The sequence below is a fragment of the Cervus elaphus genome, chromosome 14, assembly GCF_910594005.1.
Source record: "Cervus elaphus chromosome 14, mCerEla1.1, whole genome shotgun sequence".
Taxonomy (NCBI): Eukaryota; Metazoa; Chordata; class Mammalia; order Artiodactyla; family Cervidae; genus Cervus; species Cervus elaphus.
The window spans coordinates 62947576-62968234 of NC_057828.1; the positions used below are offsets into that span (position 1 = coordinate 62947576).

General features: G+C 49.6%; 1 protein-coding gene across 1 annotated transcript in view; it reads left to right on the plus strand.

The window, feature by feature from the left end:
- Positions 1-880: 880 nt before the first annotated feature.
- LHX4 (LIM homeobox 4) overlaps positions 881-20659 on the plus strand; it is a 44834-nt gene continuing 25055 nt past the window's right edge. The window contains exons 1-2 of the mRNA XM_043923836.1: positions 881-1179; positions 18701-18872. Coding sequence (XP_043779771.1) covers positions 1104-1179; positions 18701-18872 — 248 coding nt within the window. The 5' untranslated portion in view covers positions 881-1103. The remainder of the gene's footprint in view (positions 1180-18700; positions 18873-20659) is intronic.

The window sequence follows — 20659 nt, forward strand, 5'->3', positions numbered from 1 at the left end:
GCGGGGGCGCGCACCCGGGGGTCCGCGCCCCGCTACCTCCGCGCGCAGCCCCTGGCGGCCCTCCACCACCGGCCGCCGCCCGCTGCGTGACTCGCGCGCTCCGGGCTGAGTACGGGCTGTCCCTGGCCCGGCCTCAGCCAGACGCGGGGGAGAGAGAGCAAGGACTGGGAAGCGCCGGCGGGAAAGGAGTTGGCTGGAGGAGAAGAGGAGGAGGCCGAGGACGAGGAGGATGGAGTCATCTAGTTACGGAGCGCGCTCGATCATCAGGCCAGGAGAAGCCCGGGACCGAGAGCGCGCGACGGGAAGACCCCCGCCGAGCGGCCCGGCCTCGGGGCGCCTGCCCCGCCCTTTGGTTCGAACAGAGAAGCGGAGAGGACACGAGCCGCCCGCTGGGGCCGGGACCACCCCTCCCTCCCCGGGGGAACCCACGGAACCCTCGAAGACCCGGACACCGCCGTCCGGGACACCTGCTGCCGCGGCCGAGCTAGCCGCAGTATTTATACCCGGGGCGCGAGCGCGCACCGCGGGCAGCGGGTGGGGGAAGGCCCGTGAGGCCCCGCCCCGCTCCATGCGGTCCCGCCCTCCTGCCTGGCCGGCCGGCCTCCCTCGGGGCGCTGGGACCCTCACTCCGGCCTAGGTCCTCCGCCTGCTGCCCGGTGGGGGGCTTGGCTGAAGGGCGGGCCTGCCTGCGGAAAGCGACGTCACGGCCGTTCCTGCAGTGTGAATGAATCAAAATGCCTGGGTGACCGCGGCCTCCCCGGCGGCCGGCACGCCAAGGGTGGAGGGGGAGGGGGAGGGAAGCGGGCGGGGGAGGGAGGAGGGGGAAAAAAAGCCAGAGCTGCAGCAACAGCGTCTCCTCAACCCGGGATGTGCACCAACCCGGGAGAGGGAGATCAAAGGGATTTGAAACAGACCGGGGACTGGCAGGGGGAGGGGGCCAGGCAGCCTGTGGAATCTTGCTGGAGAAGCGGAGGGTCCGCTTCCACCGTGACTTCGGCGGTCTGGTTGGGTGTTTTTTTATTATTATTATTATTTTCCAATTTCTGAATCCAGCTTGAGCGAGAGATCTCCGTAGACTGCGACTCGCTGGCTCTCGCTCGGAGATGATGCAGAGCGCAGCTGTCCCCGCGGAGGGGGCTGTCAAGGGGCTCCCGGAGATGCTTGGTGTGCCGATGCAACGTAAGACACCCCCGTTTCTCGCTGATTTAATTTGATAGCCAGACATCCAGCAGCTTTGGCCGGTTTGGGGCGGGCCGAACGCTGCGCGTAGCCTGGACCGGAGGGGACGGGCGGGGCGAGGGGCCGACGGCCGGGGCGCAGAGGCGGTCACAGGGCAGGGGCACCAGCCAGAGTGCATTTGAAGGGCCTGGCCCTTGGCTTTGGCGGCCGAAAGTGAACGCCTCCGGGATGGTGCTTGAGGCGATCCGAGGGATACCGAACCCCGCATCCCCAGCCCATGGCTTTTCTAGGAGCGTGGGGGAGAGTGCTGTTTGGGGACGCTAGGGGAACAGGCTGCAGGCCAGGCCAGAGCCCTGGGGTGGTCTCCCCCCCTCCCCGGGGGGGGGTGGGCGGGGAGGGCTACAGTCAAAGCTCGAAGTACCGCTAGTGCAACTTCACCCCAGCTGGCGGAAAGTTGGAGAGCGCGTCCCCCGCCCCCGGGGCTGGCGGCACAGAAGCCCAGGCCACACTCTGTCCCCGCGCGCAGGGCGGTGCGTCCTGGTGCGTCCCCAGCCAATGCTGCCCGCAGCGCCCGCCGCCTGCGCCGCCGGGAACTGCCAGCTCCTAGTGAGGAAATCCACTCGCCATATTCTAGCAAGCCGAGGAATGAAGGGAGGGGGGAGCACCAGGACGAAGTTCTGAACTCGGGGTACATCCTTGGCGCACGAGAGGGCAGGTTTCGGGATGGCTTGGACTCGGAAGGGAAGAGATTAGAGCGTAAGGGCGCTTTGCTCGCCCGCTCGCTTGTCTTTCCTGCGCCCGAAATTAGGAAGGTGGCCGGAGCTCAGAGCCTGTTTATCTTCAGGTGTGTGTGTGAGAGTAGGTGTGAGTGCGCGCGCGCAGGGATTTTACAGGTGGGAATCTGTTTCTGTCCCTCGCTCGCGAAGGGTGAGTCTTCGGTGAAAAATCTGAGCAGAGGCCTGAGCAGGTCCCGTGGCATCGCGCGCGCGTGGCGGGCGCCTCGCGAGCCCTGACCCGCAGGCTCTAGGGTTCCGCGGAACGCCCCTGGGCATGGTAGAGAGAAGAAGGGCTTCCTCCCTCTACTCGCCGAGGGGTTTCCGCCTGCGACTTCTTCCGTGGAGCGGTAGCTACATCCTTGAGGTTTAAGTCAGAGCCGGCTCATCCACGGATGGTACCTACCTACGAACTACGGTGTACGAGCGCGCCCTCCTGCGCCTCGGCTCTCCATGACAAGGTTCTGCCCCAGCAATACCTCAAAGGTGGGCTGGCGAGTGTGCCCCGACTCCGCGACTTCCTAAGAAGTTTGTGAGAAGGGATTAGAAGAGGATAGCTTCACTCAAATCTATTTAGGTTGTTCCTTGACTATATCCTACAGTTATCTTTTGTGTCTTTTTCGGTCAATTGTTGACAATTCTAAGTCTGCGCTGTGCCTTCAGGAGTTTACTGCTAAGATGTGTCTCTAGAAGGTGTTGGGGACTCCCTGACTCCTTACTCCCCTCATCCACCAAGGGCGGGGAGGGAGGGGGTTGTCAGCCCCCTCGCACACACACAAACCCTGTCAAAGGTGCTCCGGCTTAAGCTGATTGTCACTCTGTGCAAGTGAGGGGAGTGTGAGAGTGGACGACGGTGTGTGTTTCCCGAGTCCTTTTACTGGGTGCAGCTGTGATTTAATAGCCGTGGTTCATAGGTAGCCTGTGTTAGGACCGCAACATAATACAGGGGGTTTTGCTCTGACAGCCTTTCTTTGGATGCCTCGCACACACTCTCAGATGGTCTCACTTTTTTGTTTTTCTTACTCAGAGACAACTTTGATTCCATAATCAGGAACTCGATTTCCTAAAATGCCTAGAGCTCACCCTCAGAGTGACAGTTCGCCAGGGCTCAGCGTCTGGGTTCAAAGTGTGGAAAACTTAAGGAGGTAGAGAAGGGGACTCTCATTCCAGGGTGGTCCAGCGAGGCAAGGCTGAACCAGGAAGGGATGGTCTGTCCTTCCTTTTGTCTTGCCCCGGTTCTGTGGCCTAGGTTGGAGGAGGCACTGGCCAAAATTGAGGGCACCAATCCCCTTGGAGATTGGGGTCAGCTTTTTTTTTTCTTTTGGGGATGTATGTGGATTGTTCTCTCACCCACTGCAGCAGATCTGGCTTCTGGCTATTAAGCTGCTGGGGCTGGGAACTGGGGGTGGAGGGAAGGAGGGGGGCTGGTCCCCTCTGGCATATATACCCAAGCATTCTCTTTCTTGGGATGTAGGACCCAGTAACCTAAGAATTCCATGTAGAAGTGGACATGCCCTTGGGCCTCAGGGAGGGAGCAGGGTAATCCTGGGATGTGGGTGTTTAAACCTGGGGGGGTTGGAGAAGAGAAGAGAAAAGCTCTCCAACACGGGTCCCTCCACACCACCAACTGGAAGGCTCACCCATCCCCCGTCCCCACCACAGCCACCTTCTGCTTCTTCACCCTGAGCCACCACAGATGGAGCACAGGTCTAGGGATCCCCCCTACTTCAGTGCCTCTGGTGCTCTGGCCTCTAGGGGCATTGTAGGGGTTGGAATCCAGTTTGGTCTTCTGCTTTGAGGGCTTGGTTTGGGTGCATTCCCTTCAGGAAAACATCACCAAGTTATGTAATCATTTCTCTCTCTTGGCGGTCCTCTTCCTTACACCCTATCCACTCCCATACTCCCAAGCCCTCCCCCCCCCCTCACCACACACACAACACTTGCTCCTGGGCGGCCTGGTCTATGGCGCTCCCTGTCCCCCTGCTTCACCGCTTGGAGGTTGCAGAGCAGGTCCCGGCCTCTCTCCCACAGCCCCTGGGTCACCTGATGAGGATGCGCTGGGTTCAGGCTTTCTTGGGACAAGCTGGGAGTCTTCATCCCTTTGAGGGGCATTGGCCTGAGCAAGAAGCTGGGAAGAATCTGGAAGGAGGAGGCTGGGCTCAATCCAAGAGCAACTTAGGTAGAGAAATAAAACATCCCCCACCCCCACCCCACTTAAAGCTTGGACTGGTCGCCTGGGCAGCGCCCCCTCCCGCCTCAGGTCAGTGTTTTCTAAGGAACTCAAACCCTGGCTTCTTGCTCCTCAGTCACATCCAGCACCAGAGGAGTTCATTGTTTTGTGGGTGCGGGCAGATGGGTTCAGGAAAGGACCTTGTTCTAAGTTGATGGGTCCCGGCTACTTGGCCCATGATTTAGGGTAGCTGATTTCTCTTGTTCCCCGAACAGCCTGTCTTTGTCTGGGTGGTCCTCGCTGTGTCCCTCAGGGCTGCCAAGGTCGGAATCCCCACAGTGCCTGACCCTGGGCAGCGCTGGGTGCGGTGACCTCTCAGCTTCCTCCCCTGAACCTCTCTTCTCCCTGAATCCAGCGGTTCCAGTCCTGCTGGCCCCTCTTGCTGGCCAAGATGTTTAGGAGCAATGAGGGACATTGTGGGGGGCGGCGTTTTATCGGCCCCTTGCCTTCGGTTTTGGCCCATCTCACACATAGTCTTCCGGGGCACCGAGGAAAGGAAAACGGACATCTGAGAGTGTTGGCTGGAGAGTGGCCCAATCCCCGGGAGGAAGGACAGATTGGCCCGGTCCAGACTAGGGATGGTGAATGGGAAGCAGGCCGGGGGTGGAGGTCATCCATCTCTTACTTGTGTCCTAAGAAAATATGTTTTGCAGCTCTCGTGGACCCCGAAGCTGTGGGCAAGGGTGTTTGGTTTTGTATTTGGTAGGATCTGGGCAAAGGACGTCTCAGGACGCCTCACTAGCCTTCTTCCCTTCCGGGTGCTCCTGCGTGGGGTGAGTTCTCCCTGGCCTGGTCGGCCCCGACTCCTCGCCCCCAACCTTAAACTCTTGCAGGCTATATCTTAAGGGTGGAGTAAACGCATTTCCCGGCCGGGAGTTCTCTCCAACTCTGGAACAGCGATTTGCTTGCTCTTCTTCCCATTCTTGCCTTTTCTTGTGGTTCCAGGGGAGGTTAAAAGGGGGGAGAAAATATACAGAGATTGAAATTTCATCAGATTCCAATACAGATATTCAAACAGCAGCCTCCAACACCGCAAACCTCTTTCCTTGCGTCATAAAAATGTAGTCCCGCGCGGGCCAACTTTTACAGGTCAGACTGGTCGGTCCCGCTGGCAGATTTGGGCCTCGCCCTTTGGGGATTCGGACCCTCCCTCCGCGAGGATCCTGTCCCACCATCCGGCCCGAGCTGCGCACCAGTCAGAGGTAATTTGGAGAAACCTGGGTGAGCGCGGCCGTGCCTCGTTCGGGGCGGCGGGGGGCCGCGGCGCCCGAGGGGCTCGCTGCTCGGGCCTCCTCGGTTCCCATGCCTACCTCGGAGAGGGCGGAGGGGAGCCCGCCTGGGAAGCCGCAGTCTCGGGGCGCTCAGGGAGATGGATTAACGATGTAACCCAGACAGAGAGCAGGCAGGTGGGGCGAGTGAGGGGCGAAGTTCTGCACTGAGCGGCCCCATGTCCGCGTCCAGGGGAGAAGAGAAGTCGGGGCTGAGAAGAGGAGGCAGGACCTACTCGAGTGGTTTCCTCGCTTGGCCGCGATCCATCCTCGCGGAAAAGCAGAGCCAGGAGGGGCCAGGCGGGAGCGGCGTCCTCGGGTCTGGGAGCGCGACCTGGGTGACCTCGCCGCCACCGGGGCAGAGCTCCTCCGCCCCCAAGGCAGGCGCCGGCCTGGGTGGCCCGGGGGAACCGAAGATGAATTGCTTCCAAAAGCGTTTGCCTCGCACCTGCGGGCGGCGCACCGTCCGGGGCGAGCCCGCCGCGTGCCCTGGGTTTTTGAGGGCTTGCCCGGGGGACAGGTGCGGACAGGGCGGCCCTTCCCGCGGAGCCAGCTTCGCCTGCACCGCGTCCACCCGCTCCAAGTGCAGGTCGCAGCTGCGAAGAGGGCAAAAGAGGGGCGCATTCGGCACCGCGCGGCGCATTCGGCATTCCTGTGCCTTAGCCCTTTCCCTCCGTCCACCTTGCCAGTCCACCTTCCTCTTCCTAGTTTATTATACCTATTGGTCTGGGATTAGCCAAGCCTGGAGCCAGTTTCCTACTTGTTTGGAGCCGGGCAGACTTTTTTCGCCGGGAGCGCAGACGGAGCGCGGAGACTATAAATCCTCTTCTTCCGCATACCCATTTCGCACCAAGAATTTGGGAAAACCGTGTTAACCCCACCCCCACCCCCACGCGGGCGGCACAAGTCTTTCCATGAATTTTTAACTCTCAGAAAGCGATTCTCACGTTTTGGAAGCGGCTCCTCCGGCACAGAGCAGCCGGCGGGTCCCTGCGCCGCGCGCCCCCTTCCCGCGTTCCCCTCTGGGCTCCTGGCCCTGCTCCCCGAGCTTAGCGGACCTGGAAGAGCGCTTGAAACGTGGCAGGCTCAAGGGAGACGAGGTCTGTACCTGGACGGCTGTTAATTAAATTCGACCTGGGGAGGGACTTAGTAACACTGTGCGCCGGAGAGAGAAATGGAGCGGGCAGCGGGTTGTACCCACTGTCCTACAGAGGAAGGCGCGGCTGGCACTCAGCGCAGGCTTCATTCACCCTTTGGGGCTCAGAGGTTGGCTTCATCGAGGATGGGATTTTTTTTTTTAGAAGGCAGAGTGAATGTCTTTTAAGTGAATCTGAAGGATGAAACTAGTCAGGAAGAATTACTAGTAAAGCTCGGGTGAGATGAAACCGGGTGAGATGAAGTTAAATGAAGGAACACCAAAGCGTGGTGTACCTCCCTCCCGACACGCCAAAAACAAAGCGGGGTTAAGGCAAGAATGTAGGCTGAACGAGCTGGGAATTAGAGCACCATGAGTCTTCAAGACGTCTAGGAGTCAACCTACGCGACCAAATACCAGGGTCGACTTTTCAAAATCGAGTCCTCCTGGATGTGGGGTGGGGTGGGGGGTCGAGGCAGGCGGGAAACCGGCGTAGCAATGGATTTCCATTGAATAGACAGAACACAGCCCACGGGGGCGTCTTGGATTTTGAACAGTGACCTGATGACCCCGCTGACCAGGTGTAAACAGCCTCAAGTCCTAAATATTTCCATTGTCCTAACACTTCCCTTTTGCCTCGGATTTGAGAGTCCTTTCACTCTGGGCTCCAGTCAATTAGTGATTACTTTAGCACGGCATTAGCAGACAGAACCCAGAGAGAGGCAGGTGCTGGGAGGGCTGCCGTGGAGGAAGGGGAGGGAGACAGCCACACCTGCAGTCATCCAGGGATGGGAAATTAGTTAACAGGCACTCACCTTTCTTTCTATCACATTGTTAAGAGGTCTCCTTTGAGCCTCTTGATTTCGTCTGTACCCGTGGGTATCTTGTAGGTTTCTCAGGGAAACCAGTCTTCTCCTAATTAAAAAGTTGTGGAGGGGGGAGGTGGGTGGAGTTGGATGGAGGGACCTTGTGCCATTTCTTTCAATCAGGGAAATAGATCAGGATTGGGGCTGAGAAGCTTTGGAATGCAGAGAGACTTGGAAACAGTTTAGCTGCTGAGCGGCCGAAGGAGTCATCTTACCCTCTTTGGGAAACCCAAAGCTGGAGACAGACTGAAACAGCCATTTGCCGTGGCGCACCAGATGCCTTACTGTATAGATGGCTGGGTTTGGTGATGGATGGTGTATGCAGGGGGTTCGTTTTGTAATGGTTTTCTGCCTTTCGCCCCTTTCTGGAATGAGTGTTAACAATGCCTGTAACACAGCTGTGAGCCAACAGGGTCTACCGCTTTTAGGAAAATGTCATCGTGGTTTGAATGTCTGACTTCCTTGTCTCTCTCTCTTTTTCCTTTCTCCCTTCCTTCCTTCTTTTGTGAGATCTTTCTTTGCAGGAGGAGCATGAGTTTGCACAGGATTTCTGATCAGCGGGGTCTTATCAGGGGTTGAGTACCCAGCAGCCTGTGGGGAGGTAGATCCATCCATCAGTTTCCAGGAGGCTTGGGAGGGAAGAGCAATTTCTGGGTCTGGAACAGAAGTGGTCCTGGAGCGGGGCTACTGTTGTTTGTGGTAGGAAGAAAAATTCACATGCCCCCTGTGAGGTCTTTACCTTTTTAAGGTCTCAATTTTATAGGAACCTCCATCAAAATGGAGCACAAATGAGCCATTTTGAGGCGCTGCAGCTGGGGGTAGGAGGACAGGTTTAACTGGCAAAATTGAAATGGATTCTTCCTTGGAAAATGTACTTTGAGTTAACTGTACTTTGGGTTAGTGGCGGGTTGGAGAAATTGTCTTGGGAGGCAATTAGTAACTCCTGTTGTTATTTTGGCGGATTTCTTTTCTCTTATCCCCACTCCCCTTCCCTCTGCTGATCTAGGTCTAGCTAGTCACAGATGTTTTACTGTGGTATCTCACACCCAAATGCCTTTAAAGTATAATTTGCTTTAATTATAATGTTAGGGGGTTAACGGATTGGTTCTGGGAACAGCTTAATAGAGATAAAACTTACAGCCAAATTAATTGAAAGTTTCTTCTTATGAGGGAGCAGTTGCCAAACATATGGAATATTGCCACAGAATGAGACATCAGAAAAATGCATTGTGGAGATTCAGCAATGATTAAATGTGAAGAATGGAATAGAAATAGAGAGATGTCTGTGGCAGCTCCATAGACTGTCATGGATTCGTTTAATATGATTTTTTGGTTTTATTTGCAATTATTGAGAATAGTCAATACTCAAGATTACTAATTCTGTGTCAATGTATAACCTAGGAGATAATTCTATACCTGCAAATATATGTCTGCATTTCTTATTTTATTTACTATGGGATGCCTTCTGTTAAATGGTTGTCCAGATTAAGCCTTAAATGGTAACATCAAAATTGTCTCAAGGCTACTTTTGAATTTGATCTTTCATTGAAGAGGTTACTATTTTTGAGCTAAGCAGAAGAACAAAAGAGATTTTCAAAGGGACCTCAAACCACCATATGAAACAAATAGGACCCGTGGTGGGAAGGATTCTAGAGAAGAACAGAGAGAGAAGACGACCTTAGGTGTGATCATTTCTGATTCTCTGACTCTTTTCTAGTTGTTAGTCATTCGTCAAGACAAAAAAAAAATTAGATAAGATGTGTAGATTGCTGTATTTTTAAAGTACATTAGCGAATAGGATTATATTAGAGAATATAATTTACTTTAAATGTGATGCCAGGTTTTGTTTTGTTTTTTACTTATCTCAATATTTTTGTGGCTGGCCCAGATCATTATAGACAATGCTGTCATCACATAATAACACAATGTTCAATAAACTTTTTATTCTTAAATTTTAAAGAACTAATATTGGAATTTTGTGCTTCTACTGTGCTGTTTAAGATTATTGTTACTAGGTTATTAAGAGAAAGTTTATAAAAACATTTTTGAAAATTATGTTTGGTCCCTTCAAGATTCTTTGGTTTAGAATAAGGGAACATATAAATAAGGATGCTGTAAGTTCAGTTCAGTCGCTCAGTCATGTCTGGCAAACTATTTCAGTGTTCTTGCTGAGAATCATGAACTCCTTATTGCCATAGAATAAAGGAATATATAAATAAGGATGCTCTAAACTGTTCAATAAAAGTGAATTGTCTTTAAAAGGGAAATAATAAGGAAAGAGCCAGGAGGGGGAAGAAATCAGACACATCTAGTTCTGATTTGTCATATAAACTGCATCCTGGGTCTCAGTCCTCTGTTCCTTTGGTCACAGTTATTGGGTGGGTGATTTGAAAGGGGAGTTATGACCAGAAAACAAGGTTTTATTGTCAGTAGGGATGGCAGCGACTTGGAATTGGAAAGTTTTATTTAAGAAATATGTATTGAATAACAGAACTTTTAATTACTTTAACTGTACCTCTGTTATAATTCTTAGACTTGGATATTCAAGAACTTAGGTTTGCATTTAGGCAGGCCTGGTACCATACTTGCTATGTCCTGTGGCCTTATGTTAGCAACACTTCAGAATTAATCATTCCCAGATGAAACGAATAAGCCCCCACTGAGAATACTTCCCCAACCTGCCTTTTCAAAACCTCCTTCTTTCTTTAAGAACTTTAGCTAACAGAGCAACATTGTCTGCCTTTAAGTGTTGTTTTCTCCCTCTTCTATGTTGGGAAGGGATGGAGAATTCCAAGAAAAACATTTGCATAATATTTCAATTATATATGTGTTTCCTTAAAGCCCTATTTGGCTTTTCTCCTTTCAGTTTGTAGTCAGTAAAAAAAAAAAAAAGCAAATAAAATTAAGTATTTTGGGAAACATACAGTAGCCAAATGTTATTTAAGACAGAGTTCAAAACAAAAACTACTTACCAGCAAAAGGATTTGAGGTGAAACCCACCAGATAGAGGTGGCTTTGGTGGGCATTATTGGAAGCCTTGGTCTTCAATCAGTCTCAGAATCCATCACAGAGAAAAAGAAGATTTTAGCCCTGGTTTGCTCCCCAATTCTGTACCCTTAGGGAAGCGCTTTTAAATGTAGAGGTTCACTTTTCTCAAGATCTCAAAGAAGAGTAAATGAGCTTGCAGATTTGCAAGTTCTTGACAAAATTCATGGTGTGGGCAAACTTAAAGACCATGGTTCCTGGGTTTTGGGGATGGAGTTGCCCTAAGCGGGCTGGAGGGCTCCTGGGTTTCCCGAGAGGATGGCCAAGACAGTAGGGAGCGCTGGAGGGGTCTCCAAACAGGAAAGAAAGCCTGGAAACAGGTCCCAGTTGGCTTCCTATCCAGAAAGAAGCAAGGAAAACCTTTTCCTGAGCATAAGGCTGTCAAATCAAATGGTTTGTGAAACAAAAAGAATTTTATTGTCCAAAAGGCAGTGATAAAGCAGTGTCTTGCAGGATTCCAAAGTGGCCCATGAAAGTCCAAATTTTACAAAATACTAATCTGTTCTGAGACTGTGGTTAAACGAACATTATTCCAACCAGTACAAAATACCTGTCTTTAAAATATTAAAGTATTCACCAGCATTATGGGTCCAATGGAAATATCTGAAATTCTAAATCATTTTCCCAGAAAGATACACTTTCTCAAATACACTTTAGAAATCCTTGTCAAGTGTGTTGGTTCTAGTTTTAGTCTCCTTAGTGGAAAAAAAAACTGTTTTTCCTCACCTTGTTGATCTTCTGTGACCAAAGAGATAGAAAGCACAATTTTTCAAAGAATTAAAATCGATTAAACAAACGCAAACGATCTTTGAAATGTTTCATGGTGGCTCCAGGTTCCTTGAGAGCAGTTTCTTGGAAATGAAGAAACGTGAGTGGGAAATAAAAATACACAGTACTTATACATCACCAGAAGGGTGTGGGCAATTTGATCTGCTGCAGACCATATTAGACCTTTGATCTCTTCCACTTCCCACCTTTCTGAAACTTCACAAATGGAGGAATTTGGGGATTTAAAACAGAATCCGTTGTCTGATGGGTCGCTCTGAAAAATAAGCCCCATGTGTCCCCACTGTGGCACTTCAGGTGATTTGAGGGCTGAGCATCACGTTGTGGCTTTAGCTTCCTTGATGAAGAAGTAGGTTCCGGCTATAGGCAAAGGGTCTTTAGTTATTTCTTACCAAACAAGAAATAGTCACTTCACCATTTAGTGAAGTATTTAGATGCCTCCAAGAAAAAAGGAGAAGCCTCAAATGTTAATTTGAACTCAATCCACTCTTACCTGGATGCATTACAGCAAAAGGTCAGGCAGTTTGTGGTCCCAACCACCCCACCCTCAGCATTCACATATGAGGAGGGGGACCAAGGTCTGGCAAATTTGCCCTCATTCTGTGGAGGAAAGAATCTGACAGATTTCTTTATTCCAAAAAGACTGAATCTTGTAATGTTGCATTACCTGCTATTCATACTCTGGGATTATGTTGATTAGAAAGGGTTGAACATTTTCCAGATGCTTTAGAACAAGGGGGATGAAGGAGAGTTTTGAGTGTTTTGGTGGTGAGGGTAGGGGAAATTATATTGGGAAATAATGAAGCATGAAATAATTTTGATACACTTGATAAATCGATCTTGTTGGTGACTGGCTATGAGAAGGGAGAAGGAAGCTGACCACTGAGCTTGGACAAAGGTATTATGGAAGTAAGTGTTTTATGCTCATTAACTGATGCAGTCGCGTAGCAACCCTGAAAAAATGATGCTATTGTCTCCATTTTACAGATAAGAAAATTGAGGCTCGAAGAGATTGAACAACTTGTCCAAAATCACACACATGGTAGAATTAGCATCTCAGACTCTGGTCTGGGTTTTATCGTAAACAATTTGGCAGACCTAAAGATTTGAAGATCTGAACTCTAACCAGAACTGAAAAATTTCAAATTCCCTGAATAGTTTTCCAAAAAGATCTTTGAGCAAAATTTTCTACTTCCCCCTAGCTTTCCATTTCACTCACTATCCACTCTCCCCACCTCTCCAAGGTTGGACAGCTCCCTTATCCAGAGAAGGCTTCCTTTCTGTAGATATAGCTTGACTTCAGAAGAATTGGCTTTTTTTCCCCAGAGTCACCATGCCTTAGTTGTTGTATCCAGATATGTGTGTGCATGTGTTTATGTGCCTTTAGGAGTGTGTGTTAGTATCTGTGGCATGTGTTTGTACCTATGAGTACGTTTATTTGTGTGTGCCAAATGTTTGTCTGAGTATAGCTGAATGTGTGTGTGTGTGTCAGAGTGAATGTGGTATGTATGGGTGCCTTTGTCTATGTATGAGTGTGTGTGCTCAATGAACATTAGCAATTGTGTTTCTCTATGTGTCTGAGTATATATGTGAGTGTGTCTGTGTTAAGTATGTCTTTGTATATCCTGCAAGTGTGACTATGTGCGTACATCTGACTGTGGGTATGTGACTGTGTGAGTGTGTGTGAGGATGTCTGCTTGGGTAGTTGTGTACATGCAGCTATTCTCCCTGCAGACTTAGGTCTGTGCCTTGGGTCGTGTCTCTCTGCTGGACTGTGGTGGACGGCCCCATGATGGGAAGGTATTGTCCCGTGTGGTCCAGCATCTCCACAGATTCCTTGGCTGCTCCAGGAGTGTTGCTGTCTTTTCATGCCTGGGTTTACCCTCTGCAGAACCCCAGCAGAGAGCGTCACCACAGAACACTTTCCTGCAGATAAGATAAAAATTTTCATTTTAAATGAAATGACTCCTCAGATCAGGAACTGAGTTTATAGATCAAATTCTGTCTTAGTGACTGCAGAAGTATGCTTAAACTCCGGTTTTCAAGGTAAAATCTTGCTGTATCAAATACTGCATGGATAAGTCAAGTTTACTAGGGACTTGGAAATCCTGTCACACCTTGGAAATTTTGGTTACGACTTTATTTCTTGTAGGAGACCTATATAACCTCTGTCCTGTTCAGACTCTTCAAATTATGGGAAAAAAATATCATAGTTTATTGTAGGTTAAAAAAAGATTTGTGTTGTTGCTCTTTGAAATTTTCTAGATAAACATTTCACACGCATCTAAATAATTGCCTGGAGCGCTGTCTCCTGAAGTGTGGAGTCTGAGGTCACAGGTCCTCACCCCCATCAAAGGCGGGGATGAATCAGAGAACAGGGGTTCCCACTCCCAGCCCTGCCTGGGCATTAGTCCCCTAAAACACCTGCATGCTCTGTCCGAAAGAGGGAAATCTGTCCCTCAGAATAGAGAGCACCAGAGGCCGTGGCTCATCAACTCCTTGTCCCTGAACACAGAGCAGCTTGGAGACTATTCCTGCACCTCCATCTCCCCTCCATAATGTGACACGTGATATGCTAGAACTAGCTGGGTGAGGTGATGTCTGACCCTCTAGCTCTAGTGTTGGGTGAGCCTACCCCAGGACAGACTTAGTTCAAATCCTGGTTCCCCTGTTGGGGGACCTCTGACACTTTGCTTGACCTCTCCCAGGCTCAGTTTCCTCATCTGTAAACTGGGGCTAATAATGCTCCCTCACCAAGTTGTGTGGATTGAGGAAACCTACGTGCAGGGCCTGGCATAGTTTATAACAGGTTCTTGTTGCCTGGTTTTACCTCTATCATTGATATACTGTGGATCTCTTAAAACCATTTCTGCATTATCTTTGTTTTTTTAAAAATGCTCTATCTCTCAAAATCTGCAGTGGAATACAGTAGGAAAGGTTTTGTTTTCTTTTAACTTAAAAAGCATCCTTAGTGTGTCCTTTACCTTTTTGCCAAAGTTGAGGATGCCAGTTGGGTTCCAAGGCCTCAACCCCAAGTTTGGGAAGCCCAGCCTGACCCCTCCGGAAGCACTCCCTGTGGGCTGGAGGTCGAGAGAAATGGCTCGTCTGCCTGCTTTTAGTGTTGTTCCTAAATGTGATGTTGTCTCGGCTTCCAACCCTCTAAACCCCCCTGCCCACCCTTCCCGCATACATTAGCCTTAATGTATTCTCCCTTGAATACTCATCATATTAAGTCTCCCGGTAGATACCTTGCTTGAAATAAATTTTATGGGCATGCATCCTCGCCCTCATCTCCATGCATTTGTGGCCTGGAGGAGAAATATAGGCGTATCTTTCCTTGGAGGCCAAACAACAATTAGGTGGGAATGGGCGGCCCTCTGGCCCGGGCGCAGGGCAGGGTGTGGGGAGGGAGCAGGCTTGCGCTCCGTTCCCCCATCGGTCTCTCCCGGAGTTAATTTGCCTCCGCCAGGCTGCGACCTGGCTCCTGGGACAAAGACATCCCTAGTTGGTCTTTTCCCCTGGGCTGATGATCCACAAAGACCCACAGGTCGGACGGGGCACCCGCGGCTCAGGGGAGCATGGGTTCCTTTGGCTCTGCACTGCGCATCCCGCGCACCTCTTCCCTGAGCTGAGGGCTTCTCCTCTAGGGCGTCCTTCCCATCCTTTGCATAAAGATGCCTGCAGCTTCTTCCTTAAGGCTCAGCAGCTGCCACCAGAGTGCCTGCAAGAGAGATACACGCCCTTTTCCTCTTAATGGCTCCATTTACCTGCCTGTCCCCATCCGCTGCCCAGGCTGGATTTCTCACACCAAGGGAGCTCCAGGTTACCTGCCCCTTACTCACCATAGCTTCACCTCTTCTTTCCCAACCTCTCAACTGGTAAGGCCCCCGCCCTTGGAACCCTCCCCGGCAGCTCCAGGAATGTGGCCCCTGGTGGTCCCTGGAGAGTCAAGTGTGTGGTTGAGCAGGAACCTGCTGGGAGGTGCCCGATGAGTCCCCAAGCCATGGCACAGCTGCTGTGTGCTGTGGGTCCTCTCTGAACCTCCGCACGAGGGTCTTGACATCTATGCGGACTTCTTGGTGGGAGTTCAGTGAGACCAAGCTCAGGAACCTGGGCCCCTAACTTTCCTTACTCAGCCCAGTGGCACCACTGCAAACACCTGATTACTGCAGTTATCTTACCTCCTAAGAATAGAAAGCCTTACTGAACACCTACTGTATACCAAGTCCTCGTCCTGTGTACTGAGTCCTGTTGTTTGGCCTCCAGCCAAAGTGTTGTGAAGATATTAATTTATCTTCACAACACTTCTACCAGATACAATTGTCATCATCACTCCATTTTACAGGTGAGGAAACTGAGGCACAGGCAAAGTATTGGGTTGGCCATAAAAGTTTTCATTTGGGTTTTTCTGTAAGATAGTTTGGAAAAATCCAGATGAACTTTCTGACCAACCCAATGACTTGTTAAAGCTTAGAAAGCAGAATCAAAATTAGGCAGTCTGGCTCCAGAATCCATGGTCTTAACCTGTGTCCTACCTTACCGCTCTTATTCCATGGAAATTCCTGTAGCTATCGTGTGCTTAGCCCTTTGCTGGGACTCCTTGGTAAATACTTACTGGTTAATCAAGGGGGAAACCTTTTGAGATAAAAAGAAAATCCCATCTGAACTGGGACTGGTAGTGAGTATCCAAGCCTCCATGTATGGGGAGTTCTCATTTTTGGTCTGAGAATCAGGTCAAAGGGCAAGGCATCTAGTGAGTCTGACCTTCAGGCAATGGTGGTGCTGCCGAGGCCATGAAGGGAACGGGCTGTGTTGGGGTTCAGTTGGGTTCAAGATCAACTCTGTGTGTATAGGGCTAACAATGATGGTTAGTGAATGTCTCAATAGCCTGTCTATGTTTTAGATATAAATGACTTAATACTTGAGAAAGCTTTCTCTTTACATAGGTTTAGATGTGTTCAGTTTTTCCACTTAATGCTTTGAGGCTAATGCTCTTATGTGAACACTTTAAAATCACAAGTCTCGATAGCCTGTCTATGTTTTAGATATAAATGACTTAATACTTGCGAAAGCTTTCTCTTCACATAGGTTTAAATGTGTTCAGTTTTTCCCCTTAATGCTTTTGAAACTAATGCTCTTATGTGAACACTTTAAAATCACAAGAGATTTAGTTTTACTACTTTTGTTGACATTTTGGGATGTGCAGGGAAAAGTAGTGAAGAACTGTCTCCAGGTGAACTTCTTAGAAATTTTTTCTTTTTGTAAATTTAAACATATATATTAAAAAAATTTACATTGTTGTGTTGGCTTCTGCCATACAACCACACAAACCAGCCATAATTATACATACACACCCTCCTTAGCCTCCCTCCCTGTGATACATATATACTATGGAATATTACTCAGCCATAAAAAAGAATGAATTTGAGTCTAGTGAGGTGGATGAACGTCGAGCCTGTTACACAGAGTGAAGTAAGTCAGAGAAAAGAAAATACCATGTATTAATGCACATATATGGAATCTAGAAAAATGGTTTTGATGAACCTGTTGGAGACACAGATACAGAGAATGCATTTGTGGACACAGTGGGGGAAGGAGAGAGTGGTATGATTGGAGAAAGTAATATCAACATATATACACTATCAGGCGTAAGATGGATAACTGGTGAGGAGTTGCCGTATAACACAGGGAGCCCAGCCTGGCATTCTGTGATGACTTAGGGTTTGATCAGTAATGTATTTGATGATAAATATCTGTGGAGGTACTCTTGTGTGCCAGGCACTGTGCTAGGCACAGAGAAGACACAACTGAGAAAGAAATACTGCTCCTGCTCTTTAAGGATTCCACCTTCTAATGGGAAAGACAGTGTGTAAAAAGACAAGTAGCAAAAATGCTGTGATAGAGGTGAGAAACGCCAGGATTCACCAGCCTTGTTACATGCTGTATTATGAGACTACCATGGGAGGCCAAATGCTCGCACTTTTATGCTTTTGTTTTTAACATTTGTTACAGGGCTTTTTTTGAGGAAAAGGACAAGGGAAAATGGCTAGAGATGTTTGCACTATTTGTTAATCCAACTGTGAAAGCCTAACCATTTTATACATTTTGAAACTAATTCAGTGTCTCAAAAATACTATCAATCCCCTGAGCAATCCCTTGGTAGAGATGGGATGGCAGAGAAATATGACCTTGGCTAGGAAGTCACCCAAATCAGGAACAGGATGGGGCAGTGGTTAGGATTCAGTTGCTGACAACAGAGTCCATTTTCACTATTTAAATGGAAAGTGGTCAGTTACCAGCTATGTATTAGATGACTTTCAACTTAGTGGAGCCAGCCCTGGACCAAGCTTCTGGGAATAACTCCCAGTCCCCAGAATGTTGTTGCTTCTGCCACGATTGATTAGGACATTAAAACCAGAGAATCCTGTGGCCTCCGCCGTGCTCCACATGAGCATAATGGGGGCCTGCCTCTTGGCTGTGCCTTCATTCTACCCAGTTCTGAGTTCAGGTCTCTCTTAAGTGCATCTGATTGGCAGACTCTAAATCACATTTGGAACCCGAGCTGCAAGGGAGTCTAAAAGCAGTTTCTAGTTTTCCTGTCTGCAGTACTACACGAAGTCATATTAGTTGGGGATATTAATTGATGGTATCTTTCGTAGTTCATTAAAATACTGAGATTCTTTCTCCTCTTGGACCTTTAGGCCTGGACCTTGGTCACTGCCCCTCTCCCCCACGTATCATTTTCTTTTTAGGTCAGGTGACCTCTTAGTCCATGCCTAGGCAAGGCTCACTTTAGAGGCTTTTAGCACAGATTCTACCCAGTAGTGAAAGTGTCATGGGCTTCCCTGGTGGCTCAGACGGTAGAGAATCTGCCTGCAATGCAGGAGACCTGGGTTCAATCCCTGGGTTGAGAAGATCCCCTGGAGGAGGGCATGCAACCCACTCCAGTAGTCTTGCCTGGAGAATTCATGGACAGAGGAACCTGGCGGGCTGTGGTCTATGGGGTCTCAAAGAGTCAGGCATGGCTGAGTGACTAAGCACAGCACAGTGAACATGTCATAGAAATAAAGGTGAATGCTATTGGGTCTTCCTGGCCACTGGCTGCTGAATTGCAGTGGGCATAAGTGGAGTTAGCTGATGCTGCTAGCCTTGTGGTGCTCTCAGACACAGGCCCCTTGGGCCAAAGCCACCCAAAGCCAGGCCAGCAAAACATGGATTGGACTTCAGTCCCAACCTACTCCTTTGACCAGGCACCTTTGCACAGTGTGCAACCTGCACAGCTGTATGTGGCAGCTCTGGGAGTTTGGCTTGTGTTCGTTCCCAGAGCAGGCAGAATGAGAAGGCATCCACACAGCACCCGGTCCGGTTAGCAGTGCTGTGCCGACGGTTCACACGGCCTCTCTCACCTCTCTCCACAGAGATCCCCCAGTGTGCTGGCTGCAACCAGCACATCCTGGACAAGTTTATCCTCAAGGTCCTGGACAGACACTGGCACAGCTCCTGTCTCAAGTGTGCGGACTGCCAGATGCAGCTGGCTGACCGGTGCTTCTCCAGGGCTGGCAGCGTCTACTGCAAGGAGGATTTCTTCAAGTAAGTCAGAACTGGGTGGGGGGCTGCAACTTGATCTCCCTGCCCTAATCTAACTGCCTCCCCCATGCAGTGAGGGGGAAGCTTGCAGTAAGACAGGGTGGGGAGGACAGGGGTCCATCCTGTGTGGGACGGGTGAACCCTGATGCTAAGAGGCTGTTCCTCACTGAGGTCCCCCCTTCTGATCACCGGCTGCATCATTCCTTGATGCCCAGAGTCTCAGCCTCACGTGAGCTCTGCAAGGGGCAGGGGTGAGGAGCCAGCAGAAGGCAGGAGCCAGACTTCTCCAGGGTGACTGACAAAGGATCCCAGCAAATCCTAAAAGGAGTTCCTCTTTCTATCTTTGTGGGTTGGTGCCTCAGGGCACTTGGCTGTATCATTCCTGTAACTTTCAGAGTGGTCCTTTGAAATTTAGATCTAGAGGCATCTCCTTGGCTGCTTCAAGGGTCTCAGAGAAGAGTTGCTCCCAGTAGGGGTTGAGCCAGGCTCACACAGTGTCATCGACTTCAGTGGAAATATGGTGAAGAGACAGGACAGTTTTTTTTTTTTTAATTAGTTGGAGGCTAATTATTTCACAACATTTCAGTGGGTTTTGTCATACATTGATATGAATCAGCCATGGAGTTACATGTATTCCCCATCCCGATCCCCCCTCCCACCTCCCTCTCCACCCAATTCCTCTGGGTCTTCCCAGTGCACCAGGCCCGAGCACTTGTCTCATGCATCCCACCTGGGCTGGTGATCTGTTTCACCATAGATAGTATACATGCTGTTCTTTCAAAACATCCCACCCTCGCCTTCTCCCACAGAGTCCAAAAGTCTGTTCTGTACTTCTGTGTCTCTTTTTCTGTTTTGCATATAGGGTTATCATTACCATCTTTCTAAATTCCATATATATGTGTTAGTATGCTGTAATGTTCTTTATCTTTCTGGCTTACTTCACTCTGTATAATGGGCTCCAGTTTCATCCATCTCATTAGAACTGATTCAAATGAATTCTTTTTAACGGCTGAGTAATATTCCATGGTGTATATGTACCACAGCTTCCTTATCCATTCGTCTGCTGATGGGCATCTAGGTTGCTTCCATGTCCTGGCTATAATAAACAGTGCTGCGATGAACATTGGGGTGCACGTGTCTCTTTCATATCTGGTTTCCTCAGTGTGTATGCCCAGAAGTGGGATTGCTGGGTCATATGGCAGTTCTATTTCCAGTTTTTTAAGAAATCTCCACACTGAGACAGGACAGTTTTGTGTGATGGTTTAGAGCCCAGACCCTGCCTGGGTTTGAACTTCCTTATTAGCTATGTGCTCTTGAGCAAGTTATTTAACTTCTCCGTGCTCAGTCTGCTCATCTGTAAAATGGGGCTGATGATAACAGGGTGGTTGTTAGCTTTGAATGAGTCAGCATGTGTAAGTTCCTTCGGACAGTGCCTGATACATGAGAACTAGCTCTTAAGACTGTCCTTGGTTTTTTATTCTGGGATTGGGTTCATCAGAAAGAAAAATCCTGTTGGAACTTTAGGTCAGAGTGAGGGGATCTCCTAAGATTTATTTTCCATGGCATTTGGTCTGGGACTTCTCTTCCAGAATGTATTACCTAGGCACCTAGGCTGGTGCCTCAAATGAAATGGATGGGCTGGTAGGACAGGGGGTGAGGGGTGTCTGTCAGTGACACAGAGCCCAGTGTGGGTGGCCCTTGGGGGGTGTGGAGTGCGGTGGCTCTGCCAGCTGGCTCACCAACACCGGGAAACACTGGGCAAAAATGAGCAAGCCCCGGAGAGACGGTGT